Raw genomic sequence first — 15,017 nt, forward strand, 5'->3', positions numbered from 1 at the left:
TTGACCAATAATCAAGTACTACTAGGGAAAATACAATAGAGGGCTCTTGTAAATCATGACATAACATAAGCAAGGGTCCAGGCTTTAGTGACCAGCCATATTGGCTTTGTGCTGCTAGCCTCTATTACCATATCTAGTAGTTGTGCTATGACAGAAATAGCACAAGACTTGGAACCTGAGTTATTTGGGCCCCAGTTTTTCAGCTCATAAAACAACCAAGTAAGATCTTTTATTTTATGATAAGAAAACTGGGGCTCATCTCAGGTCACAGAGCTAATAAGAGGGAGAGTCAGATTTCAAATCCAGATTTCAAATCCAAGTCCTGATATCTTAACCATCGTGCTATATTGTCTCCATTTATTCATTTGATAAATTTGTTTTTGGAACTCTTACTATGAGCCCAGGACTGGCCAGGGACTAGGCAGGGAAATGACAGCAAACAAGACAGACCTTGCCCCTACATCCTGGAAAGGAGACAGCCTGGTTGGCCTCTTGTTGAACTGTAATTGTATACTCCTTCATCTTTCTTTCTTTGACAGAAGAGACTAAGTTTAGTCAGGAGTAGGGCTGCCCAGAGCCTAGAGAACAGACGAACTAAGAAGTGGGGGGCAGAGTTTACTCAAAACAGTCTAGTGAGGAACATAGTCAAACCAGAGCTATGAACCAGAGAACGGACTTGAGGCATGATTAGCCTGTCCCTGAAGAGCATAAGCGGCAGAGTCTGATTGAGCAAGCCTACCCAGACCTTAGGGTAGGGTGTCAGCTACCCTGTCTTCCCTGGTGGTTAGACAAGAAACTGTTGCCTTGAGACAGGCATCCTGCCCAGTTATTCTTTCCAAAGGTGCTGTACCCCTACCTTACCGCACCAACCCAAACACTGACCTAAGGATTTCAGCTCCTTTTTCTTTAGATCCTCTTCTTTTTCTTCTTGTCCTTGCTGTGAGGAAGCTGAGGAGAACTGTTTTCTTATTAGGTATGGAATCAGTTCACTCCGGATGGAAGTGATTGATCTAGGAAGAAAAAGGGGTCCAATATGAGAAATCTGACTGTCTGGATCCTATGGGATCAGAAACTCTGTGTATGCTAGTAAAAGCCAAATTCCTTCCTGTCATGCCACCATGGGACTGACAGAGATCAAAAGTGACCTGGATTTGGTAGTTCTGGAGAAGCAGAAGATCTAAGTTCTCTATCAGCTTCAGGCTGGAGGGGGGGAGGGTAGTATTCTAAATCTAAGAATCCCTTCCCTGATTTACTCAGAAAATAGTCTTTTACAAAGTCCTATCTACCTGGTGTGTGTGCACATGTGTTTGTGTATGTGCATGTATTTTAACATAGGGCCTTGACTCTTAATTGGCAATAACCCTTGAGAAGGAAGAATGCTCTTGTCTTTTGAAAAAAGTTGTTTAAAAAACATTAAAAGGGGCGCCTGGGTGGCTCAGTCGGTTAAGCGTCCGACTTCAGCTCAGGTCACGATCTCACAGTCCGTGAGTTCGAGCCCCGTGTCGAGCTCTGGGCCGATGGCTCAGAGCCTGGAGCCTGCTTCCGATTCTGTGTCTCCCTCTCTCTCTGCCCCTCCCCCGTTCATGCTCTGTCTCTCTCTGTCTCAAAAATAAATAAACGTTAAAAAAAAAAATTAAAAAAAAAAAAAAAAACAAAAAAAAAAAACAAAAAACATTAAAAAACTTTCTCCATAAAGGCCTTGCATGTCTTCTGTTAATCCTAAATATCTTATATTTTTGGTTCATATTATAAACGGTGACTTTTAAACAGTTATTTTCTTCTTCTTGTTGGTTTTAGAAATTTGATTTATTCTGTATTTTAATCTTATAGCCAATTGCTTCACTAACAATCTTACTAATTCTAATAATTTATCTGTAGATTCTGACAATCATACCAACTATGAGAACAACACTTTTTTTCTTCCTTTCTAATCTGTAGATCTTTCATTTATTTTTCATGGTCTTACTATATTAGCTAAAATCTCCAATACAATGCTGACTGGAAGCACTGATCGTAGTAATCTTTACTTGTTCTTGATTTTAAAGGAAATTCTAGTATTTTATCATGTAGACTGATGATTTTTTTTTTCATTATCAAAGCTACCATTTATTGATTGTCTTCTGCATGTAGATGTTGGGTTTCATGCTTTATAGCCAACAGTCCACACATGTCATAGGTTTTCTGCACATACCTTTTATGTACATAGGTTAAGGAAGTTCTCTTTTATTTCTAACTAGCTAAAAGCTTTCATCAATGACTGGGAATTGAATTTTATTTAAAAAATTTGTTTTATGTCTATGGAGCTCAACATACTTTTTCCCTTTTAATCTGTTATGATGATGAGTTTTTAATTTTTCATTTTATTTTAGAAAGAGAGCATGTGAGCAGGGAAGACAGGCAGAGAGAGAATTTTTTTTTAAAGTTTACTTATTTATTTTGAGAAAACAGGGCTCCATCCCATGACCCTGGGATCATGACCTGAGATGAAATCAACAGTCGGCCACCCAACTGCCCAAGCGCCCCATCGTGATGAGTTTTTAAAAAAACTTTTCTAATATCAACAGGTGTATTATTCAAAGACTATATATATATGATTTCTGCTCTATACTCCCTTAGAGTAGAGGAATTACAGGTGATTCTTTCATTATTTGTGCAAATTATGAAATTTTACATTTCTAGGACATTCCTAAATTTCTTGCCTCTCATTTTTTTCTCAGCTTCTATGGTACTACTCTCCTGGTTGGATTCAGACTCTGCAAATTTAAAATTCACTCTAGGGGCGCCTGGGTGGCTTGGTTGGTTAAGCGTCCGACTTCGGCTCAGGTCATGATCTCACGGTCTATGAGTTTGAGCCCCACGTCGGGCTTTGTGCTGACAGCTCAGAGCCTGGAGCCTGTTTCAGATTCTGTGTCTCCCTCTCTCTCTGCCTCTCCCCTGTTCATGCTCTGTCTCTCTCTGTCTCAAAAATAAATAAACGTTAAAAAAATTAAAAAAAAAAAAAAATAAATAAAATTCACTTTAATGACTAGGTACTTCCCATGCAGATTTCATCTTCCCATCTACTTAACAGTAGGCTTCCTCAGGACACCTGGGTGGCTCAGCTGGTTGAGTGTCTGACTTCGGCTCAGGTCATGATCTCAGTTCGTGGGTTTAAGCCCCGCATCAGGCTCTGTGCTGACAGCTTAGAGCTTGGAGCCTGCTTCAGATTCTGTGTCTCCCTTCTCTCTGCCTCTCCCCTGCTCACCCTCTGTGTCTCTTTCTCTCAAAAATAAATAAACATTAAAAATTAAAAAAAAAAAAGAGTAGGTTTCCTTATGACAGTTGTACTTATTCACCAATGGCTATCAAGGAATTCCTCCAACAAAGTTAACTTCAATTTACTTTCATGTAATCAGATCAGTCGAGGACAGCACTTACGGAAAATCAGATCACAGATCAATGTGTAGAAGAACTTTCAGAACGCCAAAAAAATTCCAGCACTATTTTTATACATTTTTATAAGCAGTAAGCAATCTTGGCCAAGAGCTTTGAAGCTCTCCTTTATTTGGCCTTCCTGGGTCGCAGGAGACATGGTGATTCCTAGAGGGTACTGAGACAGAATGTTGGGTGTAAATGACCAGTAATCTGGAACAGGGAAGAAGGGACCTGATCCTTAGTACAATAAGTATGCTTTTGATTTATACTTAGCAAAGGAATTAAAAGCACAGAAGGGTAAGAGACCAGCACATGATTTTTAGTTTTCTCTCTCATGCTGTAAACTTGTCAGAATTTGAAATCACTAATTTATTTAGGATTTAACAAGCATCTATTAATATGCCATTTACTACGCTAGGCCTTGGAAATATACTGTTTGACTTCAAAGAATTCATAATCCAGTGGACAGCAGCCTGATCATGGATTTAAAAGGAACAGTGTAGAGGGAGATGAGGTTGATCAGGTAGGCAAGGACGCCAAATCATGGAAGCCTTTTGTGGCAGTCTCTAGTCTGGACTGAGAAGCTACTGGTGATTTTTAAGCAAGAAAGTGACATAATCAGTTTTATTTCTTAGTAAGATAATTCTGGTAGCAGTGGAAATAGGCCTGATATAAGGAGACTGAAGAGAGGGAGACTCTGAAAGATGAAAATGTGGTTTTAATGTATAAGCAGCCCAATAAACTGCTGCTGCATACTTCACGCCCTTCCCCCACTCCCATTCAAAGAAGCTCTGCAGGCTGACATGGGACCACACAGATGGAGTACAGATAGGAAGGCAAGACAGAGGCAGAGGCTGAGGAGGGTAAGCAAAATTATGAACCCTGGAGCTACACAGTTCATGGTTTTTGTCATTTTTAAAGGATCAAGTCAGACATCTTTGAAAAATTCTGTGTAAGCTGGAAGCTCTTGTATTGAATTTCAATGTGATTTTTCTCCTGATCCTTTGATGGAGATTAAAAATTTCCATATGAATACAAAGAATGAAACAACACTTACTCTTAGCTCTTTTTCTCCCTCTTTAATGCACCAAACCAGTGTGGGTAGCAAATGTTCCTTGGCCCCCTCTGGTGGAAAACAAGTCAGTTCCCTTTGAAGAAATGACAAAGCATGGACAGCTGGGGGATTTCAGAGCCATGATATTTACATTATGGGCCAAACAGAACCGTCATGGCAAGAAGCAAGTAAACAAGCCTTGGCACACAGCCCCTTAGGGCAGAGCCCTTTACGGAGATCAGACAGTGATTTAAAGAGAGGACATGAAGCAGTCCTGCCAGGTCCCACCTGCCTCTGCTGGCGCTCAGCATCAGGTCAATCCCCATAATGCAGTTAGCTCAGCAGCATTACAGAGGACAAAATTACTCTTCCTGCTTCCTACTCAAAGTAGAGGCAGCTCAATGCTATGCCAAGAACTGGGATAGGCCACTGTGAACCTTTGTGAACATCCTGCCCTTGGGGCTGAAGATAAGCGGCTGGATCTACTGCCCTGGGCATGGGCAACCTCACATTTCCCATTCCCTCTTATACACAGCCTTCCTAGAAGGACGCCTCATCTCATGAATTATAAGCTTCCAAGAAATAAGAAATCACAAAGGAGAACAACAGATTCTGACTAGCTATAAGCAAACAACTCTACCAAATTAAGAAGACAAAAAATAGTTGCTACAAATAGGACAAAAGATTAATATCCTTAACAGATAGATAGAAGGGTTCAAAAATACTTTTAAAGAGATAAAAATTAAAACAAGATGCAATTTCTCTCTGAATCAAATCAGCAGATTTAAAATAATTCTCATTACTGATAAGGGTGCTTTGAGACAGTTACTTTCATACAAGGGGAGTCAGAGTATAAACTGGTAAAATATTTTCTGAAAAGTGGCAATACATCGAAAAAGTATTGAAGATAATGAGGGAGTGTGGAGCAAGCTGAGGGCAAAGTACAGGCTAACAGCACCCAGGTGGGATATATGTGATACTCCTTGGACACTCCTGGCTACCCAAGAACAAAGGAAAGGGGTTTAAGTGCTTACCATGGCGATATGGGAAACTACGGCACATGAAAAATTAAATTCCCTTACTCCTATAGCCCACTGACAAGTCCTTGAAACCGGCAGAGTGACCTCCCTCTAGGAGCTCAGCTGCCTCAATGATGACACTTTGCTAGGGGCAAAAGAGAATCTTGGCTTAGCGTTATCCTGACCCCCCAGGAACCTTTGAGTCTACCTTAATATATAAAAATTCCTTTGGAAACTTCCTTTATCTCAGCTGCCCCAAGATATATGCTGGCAATCATACTCCAAACTTATGGCCCCGTGATATACATCTGAAGGGTCTCATGGCTGAGGTTCTACCAAACGGTAATAAATGGCATTTTCCTAACAACACCTAATTTCTCAAGGTCCTGGAAACCTTGCTTCCAAAATACCTTAGAGCTCACTCTATCCCTAACCCCCTCCCAACCTGAGGGTATATACTTAGTTACCTGTCACGACCCCAGTGCAGCATTTCCTGCCATGGGTCCTGTCCTTTCATAAAATCACCTTTTTGCACCAAAGACGTCTTCAAGAATTCTTTCTTGGCTATTTGCGCCAGACCAACCCACCATCACCCCCAAAACTTCATTCATATTATTTCACCCTGTAGTTCTATTTCTATAAATCTATCCAAGGAAAACACATTATGCTCAATAAATATTTGCTGAATAAATAATAATCTAATATCATATAGGCAAAACTGATTGTAAGAATGTTTTAATGAAAGGAAAATGCTCATGAATAATACTGAATAAAGAAAAAACAAGATATTTTTACAGCATGATTTCAAGTATGTATATGTATATATAAAAATAAACAAAATAATGGAAAGAAATACACTAAAATGTTGTCAGTTATTACACAGTAGTAGAATTATGGGTAATATTTTCTTTTTATATTTTTTGAATTTTCCAAATTCCACAGTCATAGGCCATTCCTTATGTCTTCTTCCCTTACTTTCTGTGCTATCGCTCTCTTGATCTGTTCCTATTCCTCTCGGTTTCTCCTAAAATATTTGGTGTTTCTCGGTATTTTTCTTTCTGCCCTCTGATTGTTCTCATGCTATTCGTCTCCCTGAGGCAGATTATCGCTTACTGGCTTCTTTGCTGCTCATTCCCAAATGTGAACCCATAGCCAAGACCTCCCTCCTTTACTTTAATCCCACATTTCCAGCTGTCTGATGGACCATGCCATTTAGATGACCCACAGATAACTTAAACTCAATGTCTAAAACTGCACCCATCAACATCCCAAACCTTCCTCACCAACACTGCTTATCTTGCTTAGTGACATGAAGCTTCATTTAGCCACCCAAGCTAGAGATCTAGTAATTACCAGACTTTTCCTTCTTCCTTCTTCACATAACCATTCACCAAACATTGCTGATTTTTATGCCCTAAATCTCTTTCAATAACTGTCAACTCCTCTCCATCTCTACTGCCACCACCTAGCCTAAGCCACTGTTATTCACTTGGATTCCTTCAATGCTTTTAATTGGTCTTACTCCCTCCAGTCTTACCTTTTGAACTCTGTCCTTATATTGTAGACAGAATACTCTCTCTAAAATATAATCTGATCATGTCTCTTCTTCCTTCTATCCACCCCTGGATATTGTGTTTTTGTTTTTTTTTTTTCATGAAATTTATTGTCAAATTGGTTTCCATACAACACCCAGTGCTCATCCCAAAAGGTGCCCTCCTCAGATATTGTGGTTTTTACTAAAGTACAGATCTGATCTTATCTCCTTAGGGTGTGTTCACTTTGTGAAAATTTATTGAGCCTTAAGATCGCTCTCAAATCTCTCTTCTTGGAAGCCTTTCATAACACTTGTAGGCTTCTATACTCACAGCAAAGACAATTATATAACGTTTTTTAATCCATATCATTAAAATTTTTTTTTAAGTTTTTTTTGAGAGAAAGAGTGCGTGCAAGTGGGGAGCAAGGGGGCAGAGAGAGAGAATCCCAAGCAGGCTCCGCACTGTCAGCACAGTGCCCAATGTGGGGCTCAAACTCACGAACCGTGAGATCATGACCTGAGCTGAGATCAAGAGTCAGATGCTTAACCAACTGAGCCACCCAGGCGCCCCAAATCCCTATCACTTTGGAGTGTTATGCTAAGAAATTAATATACATCATCTCAAATTCTTATAGCAATTCTCATGGTAGGTACTATTGTCCTTATTTTTATAAGTGAGATAATCAGGGCTTAGAAAGACTAAGATCTTTTTTAAAGTTAATACAGCTTTTATAGTTGGCAGAGCCGAAACTTACTCCATATCTATCCCAAAGTCCATGACTCTTTCCACTATACTATATTAACTAGTACTCTGTTTCCTGCAACCATAGTACTTTCCACAGGATTTATAATTTTTTGCTTATTGTCTTTACAAATAGTAAGTGCTAAATAAATATTTATTTGAATAAATATTTCTGAATGAATGTGTAAACAACTGAGTGTCAACCCCCTAGGCTAGAGAGCTGGGAATAATTTCTTCTTCTAATTTTTGGATATAGAAAGTAGAGCTTTCCTGATTTGGAATTGTAATAAACTCTAAATATGTTTCTCTATTACTAATATTACTACCAGTAAAAATCCAACATTTGAGGGGCACCTGAGTGGCTCAGTTGGTTAAGTGTCCAACTTTGGCTCAGGTCATGATCTCACAGTTCATGGGCTCCACATTGGGCTCTGTGCTGACAGCTTGGAGCCTGGAGCCTGCTTTGGATTCAGTGTCTCCCTCTCTCTCCCCCTCCCCTACTCACACTCTCTCAAAAATGAATAAATGTTAAAAAAAAATTTAAAAAATCCAACATTTGAAAAAATACATAATTATTAGTTCTGATGAAGTCTGATATTTTTAGCATTTTTGCCTTGATTTCTGATTGGGTCCTCCTTGTGGCTACAAGCTTCAGGGAAGGCCTAAAAATGATGTCCATGGCAAAGGGAAATATTTAGCTACTTTTGCATTTTGTTTTTGTAAGCAAATCAAAAGAGACTTAAAATCTTCTAAGCATCCTCCACCTCAAGTCAGTCCTTCAAAATATTAATTAGGAAAGAGGTAGAAGAGGAAACGTACTTTTATAGGGCCGGGAACTCAAGTTTGCAGAGCAGAATTTTTTTTTTTTTTTTTTTATATTTTTATTTATTTTTGAGTGAGAGAGCGAGGGAGGGGCTCTCTGATGCAGGGCTCGAACACCTGAACTGTGAGACCATGAACTGAGCTAAGTCAGATGCTTAACTGACGGAGCCACTGAGGCAGCTAAGTCAGATGCTTAACCGACAGAGCCACTGAGGCACCCTTGCAGGGCAGAATATTAAGGGCTTGGGTTTTCTTGCCTCTTTTCTCATCTCTTGCAGAGGAGCTATAATTGGGAAGGTAAGGTGATTGCGAAGTTAACCCATGCTTTCTTCTCAGGCTTCTTTTTCTTTTTTTCTTTTTGCCTTCAAAGTAAATAGATATATATGGAATAGTAAACAGGACATTATTTTGGATTAAAAGGTACTGATTTTAGTTAAAGCTAGGCACTTGGTATACATACAGTATTCTGTGATACCCTTTTCCTCTTTTTTTTTTTTTAATGTTCATTTATTTTTGAGAAAGAGAGAGAGCGAGTGCTCAGAGGAGGGGCAGAGAGAGAGGAAGAGAATCCAAAGCAGTCTCCAAGTTGTCAGAGCAGAGGCCGACGTGGGGTTCAAACACACAAACTGAGATCATGACCTGAGCCACCCACGTGCCACTACCCTTTTCCTTTTTTTTTTTTTTTTTAACGTTTATTTATTTTTGAGACAGAGAGAGACAGAGCATGAACAGGGGAGGGGCAGAGAGAGAGGGAGACATAGAACCGGAAGCAGGCTCCAGGCTCTGGGCCATCAGCCCAGAGCCCGACGCGGGGCTCGAACTCACGGATGGTGAGATCGTGACCTGAGCTGAAGTCGGACGCTTAACCGACTGAGCCACCCAGGCGCCCCTACCCTTTTCCTTTTTAACAAAAATACTGAAAACTTCTATGAGAGTAAATTTTCAATGTTGGTGCTATGGCTTGAGAAAGAAAAACATGTTCACATCCTACAGGCTGGAAAGACTGTTTAGGCTTATGTCAATCCAATAAACACTCAAAGAATATATTTGGGTATTTATTAAATGTTTGAGTTCAAAAAAAAAACTTATGGTAAGGAGCACCTGGGTGGCTCAGTCGGTTAAGCATCTGACTCTTGATTTTTGCTCAGGTCATGATCTGAAAATAAACAGATATTTAAAAAATAAAAATAATTATGGTAAGTCTAACTCACTGTTTCAAAATTTAAAAACAACTTTTTGGGGGCACCTGGGTGGCTCAGTAGGTTAAGCCTCTGACTCCTGATTTTGGCTCAGGTCATAATCTCACGGTCATGAGATTGAGCTCTGTGTTGAGGGCTCCACTCAGCGTGAAGCCTGCTTGGGATTCTCTCTCTCCCCCTCTCTCTCTTTCAAAAACAAAAGAAAACAAAAAAACATTAAAAAAATTCCAGACTTGAAGGTATATTACAAAGCTATAGTCATCAAGACAGTATGGTACTGGCACAAAAAGAGACACATAGATCAATGGAACAGAACAGAAAACCCAGAAATGGACCCACAACTGTACGGTCAACTAATCTTTGACAAAGCAGGGAAAAATATCCAATGGGAAAAGATAGTCCCTTCAATAAATGGTGTTGGGAAAACTGGACAGCAACATGCGGATGAAACCTGACCACTTTCTTATATTATGCACCAAAATAAACTCAAAATGGATGAAAGACCTAAATGTGAGACAGGAAAACATCAAAATCTTTGAGTACACAGGCAGCAACCTCTTTGACTTAGCCATAGTGAATTCTTACTAAACACATAGGTAGAGGCAAGGGAAACTAAAACAAAAATAACTATTGGGACTTTATCAAGATAAAAAGCTTCTGCACAGTGAAGGAAACAATCAACAAAACTAAAAGGCAGCCTACAGAATGGGAGAAGAAATTTGTAAATGACATAGCTGATAAAGGGTTAGTATCTAAAATCTATAAAGAACTTATTAAACTCAACACCCCAAACACAAGTAATCCAGTTAAGAAATAGGCAGAAGACATGAATACATTTTTCCGAAGAAGACATCCAGAGGGCTAACAGACTCATGAAAAGATGCTCAACATCACTCATCATCAGGGAAATACAAATCAAAATCACGATGGGATACCACCTCACACCTGTCAGAATGGCTAAAATTAACAACACAGGAAATAGCAGCTGTTGGTGAGGATGTGGAGAAATGGGAGCCCTCTTGCACTGTTGGTGGGAATGCAAACTGATTGTAGCCACTGTGGAAAACAGTGTGGAGGTTCCTCAAAAAGTTAAAAACAGAACTACCCTATGACCCAGCAACTGCACTATTAGATATTTACCCAAAGAATACAAAAATACAGATTCAAAGGGATAACTGCACCCTGATGTTTATAGCAGCATTATCAACAGTAGCCAAACTATGGAAAGAGCCCAGGTGTCCACGGACTGATGAATGGATAAAGATGTGGTATATATACACAATGGAATGTTACTCAGCCATCAAAAAGAATTAAATCTTGCCATTTGCAATGATATGGATGGAGCCAGAGTGTATTATGCTAACTGAAATAAGTCAGAGAAAGATAAATACCGTGTGATTTCATTCATAGGTGGAATTTAAGAAACAAAAACATAGGGGAAGGGAAAAAGAGAGACAGAGAGGGAAGCAAACCGTAAGAGACTCTTAACAATAGAGAACAGAGTTGACAGAAGGAGGTGAGCAGGGGAGGGGCTAAATGGGTGATGGGTATTAAAGGGGCACTTGTTGTGATTAGCACCGGGTGTTGTATGTAAGTGACGAGTCACTGGGTTCTATTCCTGAGTTCAATATTACACTGTATGTTAACTGACTGGAATTTAAATAAAAATTGAGAAGAAAAAAATAGATAGCATAAGGACCATGTAATAGCATAAAAAAGGTAAATAAAATGTAGAATGTAAAGTATAAAAAAATTTTTTTTGAGTTCTTACTGTGCACCAACTATTGCTCTCAGCTCTTTACAAGTATTTTTCACAACAATCATAAACGTCAAGTATTATTATTCCCAATTTTTAGATGAGAAAAGTAAGGTTCAGAAAGGTAAACACGTATCAAGATGACACAGCTCAGTTACTAAACTTCTCTTGTCAAAGAGAGTGCAGGTTTTCTTTTCTCCCCAGTTTACCTTATAGCTTTTCTACTTGGTCAGCTATAGAAATCCTCATCTCTGCTTCCACTACTGAAAAATCACATTACTTCTGCTGATGATGTGAGATGTGAGCTATCATCACATCTCTTCATCCCATTTACCAAGCATATACTGAATGTGTTAGCAATCCCGGTAGGTATCTAATCTCAAAAGAATTTGGATTGAAGACATTAACATGTAAACAGCTAAAAAAACCACAACTGAACAAAAAACACAGGGCAGAATATGTTGACTTTCATAGGTGAAAGACAGAAGATTGCCAAAGTGTCCTTTCTGAAAGTTGTGTCTACCTGGTTTACTTCTATCCTCCCATCCCTAAAGGAGTCATCATTTCATAACCAGATAATTATAAACGCCTCTTAATTACCTTGAAGGAGCCTCTTTCCCATCCAGCATGGTCTGTTCCCCTGCCAGGTTGTACTGCTGCTCCTTCCAAAAGGGACTATTCTGTTTGAAGATTTGTAACTCCCTGCTAAACTTTCTTTCTTTTTTTTTTTAAATTTAATTTTTAAAAATTTACATCCAAATGAGTTAGCATATAGTGCAACAATGATTTCAGGAGTAGATTCTTTAGTGCCCCTTACCCATTTAGCCCATCCCCCTTCTTACAACCCCTCAGTTTCTTCTCCATATTTATGAGTCTCTTCTGCTTTGTCCCCCTCTCTGTTTTTATATTATTTTTGTTTCCCTCCCTTATGTTCAACTGTTTTATCTCTTAAAGTCCTCATATGAGTGAAGTCATATGATTTTCGTCTTTCTCTGACTAATTTCACTTAGCATAATGCCCTCCAGTTCCATCCACGTAGTTGCAAATGGCAAGATTTCATTCTTTTTGATTGCTGAGTAATACTCCATTGTATATATATATATATATATATATATATATATACACACACACATATATACACACACATACCACTTTTCTTTATCCATTCATCCATTGATGGACATTTGGGCTCTTTCCATACTTTGGCTATTGTTGATAGTGCTGCTATAAACATGGGGGTGCATGTGTCCCCTCGAAACAGCATACCTGTATCCCGTGGATAAATGCCTAGTAGTGCAATTGCTGGGTCGTAGGATAGTTCTATTTTTAGTTTTTTGAGGAACCTCCATACTGTTTTCCAGAGTGGCTGCACCAGCTTGCATTCCCAACTCCCTGCTAAGCTTTCAAAGCCTTGTACATGCTGCTTCCACCAACCTATTCAACCCCATCTCCCACACCTTTGAGATAAGGCCTCCACTATTCCAGCCAGGAATAAAGAATCTCTCTTGAGTACCATTCTAATTTGTCCTGTGTGCCTTTATACTTTTCCTAATATATTGAAATATATCACTTTTCAGTATAATGCTTTTAATCCCAACGAATCTGACAGGTGAAGGGTAGATGATGGGGATAAAGAGATAAGGGTGTTTTAACAGATCTTGAGATGGGGTGGCAGTTTGAGCTGAGACTGTATCATGCTCTATTGGAACGGGCTCTGGGAAAGTCCCATTTGGCAGAGCTTCTGGCCAGGAGCCACAGAATCACCAAATTAAGGCTTGTCCTCAGGGCACATACCACTGGAGTACACTTGCCAGGTGTGGGAACAGCTAACTGGTGGCCAGATGAATTACAAAGGAGCTACTGCAGCTAGGGTGAAGCTAACTTTGGTGTAAAACTGTCTGCATATCCAGACATCAAAAGCTAAAATCCCATTTGGTAGTATTAAGGAGCACTGTTTGTTGTTGTTGTTGTTGTTGTTGTTGTTGTTGTTATTGTTTTAAGGTGTGATAATGGTATTGAGGTATTTGTTTAAAAGATAAAGACTTTATATTTTACATATACATGTTCAGATATTTATAGATAATAACAATTCAAATAATTACAGATGAAATTACAAAATCATAATGACCTGCTTTAAAATAATCTGGCATGCCAGTGGAGAGATGGGTGGTAACATATATAAAACAACATTGGCCATGAATTGATAATTGTTGAAGCTGTGTGATGGACACATGGGATTTCATTACATTATTTTCTCTACTTCTGCATTCCTGTGAAGTTTTCCATAGTAAATATTTAAAAAAGAAATCATAATTTCTACTACTAGTGCATACTCTTTCAACATATCAAGGCCAGGGCCTACTTCAAGACAGGGCCTCATTTTCACTTGAGAATAAAAAACAAGCCCTTAGGGGCGCCTGGGTGGCTCAGTCAGTTAAGCTTCTGACTTTGGCTCAAGTCATGATCTCACGGTTTGTGGATTCGAGCCACACGTCAGGCTCTGTGTTGACAGCTGAGCCTGGAACCTGCTTTGAATTCTGTGTTTCCCTCTCTCTCTGCCCCTCCCCTGCTTGTGCTCTGTCTCTCAAAAATAAATAAAGGTTAAAAAATTAAAGAAACAAAAAACCAAAAAAACAACCAAGCCCTTAAAGGCCAAGAGTTAACTTCATTTTTGGAATATATATAGCCCGGACTGGTGACTGCAAAACCGGTCCTGAATCAATAATCAATGACTAATTTTGGCAGCATGTCCCTTGCTATTTAATATTTTTATTTTTATTTATTTTTAAAGTTTTATTTATTTATTTTGAGAACGAGAGAAAGAGAGAGCGCATGTGAGCGTCAGCATGTGCAGGGGAGGGACAGAGAGAGGGAGAGAGAGAATCCCAACCAGGGTCCACATTGTCATTGCGGAGTCTGATGTGGGACTCAAACCCATGAACTGTGAGATCATGATCTAAGCTGAAACCAAGGGCCAGACACTTAACTGACTGAGCCTCTCAGGTGCCCCAACTCTCTTTGCTATTTAAAAAGCAAAGCTCTGCAATCTACTGTGGAGCTTAGGCTGTAAATTTCCTGAGGGCAGGGCCTATGTCTGCTTATTTACCATTGGTCCCGCAGTTGATCTAATACAATGCCTGCCTCATAACAGGTGCTTAATAAATATTTGTTGATTGAATGATCAAACACAATAATAAATTAGAGGGGAGCAAGGCAACAGTGTCCTAAGGTGGGGAAATAGAGAAACGACAATCCCTGACAAAGTTTTCTAGGAATCCAAATGATTTCTTTTACCATTGGTTCTAAATGGGTATTCCTGTAGAGGTTTACCAGGTGTTGTGGGGGTAAGGGTTAGGAAGCAAGAAATATACTGGGCACGGAGGAACAATTCCCCTTCCCCTTAATATTCCTGTATATATCCAAGTCTATCAGCCAAAAGCACGCTAGTGTTTAAACTCAGGTTCTCAGACTTTCTTC

General features: G+C 39.4%; 1 protein-coding gene across 4 annotated transcripts in view; it reads right to left on the reverse strand.

Annotated features, from left to right (window-relative positions):
• The window catches only part of EIF2B3 (eukaryotic translation initiation factor 2B subunit gamma), a 132,857-nt gene that overhangs the window by 26,257 nt on the left and 91,583 nt on the right, over positions 1-15,017 (reverse strand). For all 4 annotated transcript variants that reach the window (XM_042950875.1, XM_042950876.1, XM_042950877.1 and 1 more), the window contains exon 7: positions 883-1,010. In XM_042950875.1, the coding sequence (XP_042806809.1) occupies positions 883-1,010 (128 nt within the window). The remainder of the gene's footprint in view (positions 1-882; positions 1,011-15,017) is intronic.

Source organism: Panthera leo, chromosome C1 (assembly GCF_018350215.1).
Source record: "Panthera leo isolate Ple1 chromosome C1, P.leo_Ple1_pat1.1, whole genome shotgun sequence".
NCBI lineage: Eukaryota > Metazoa > Chordata > Mammalia > Carnivora > Felidae > Panthera > Panthera leo.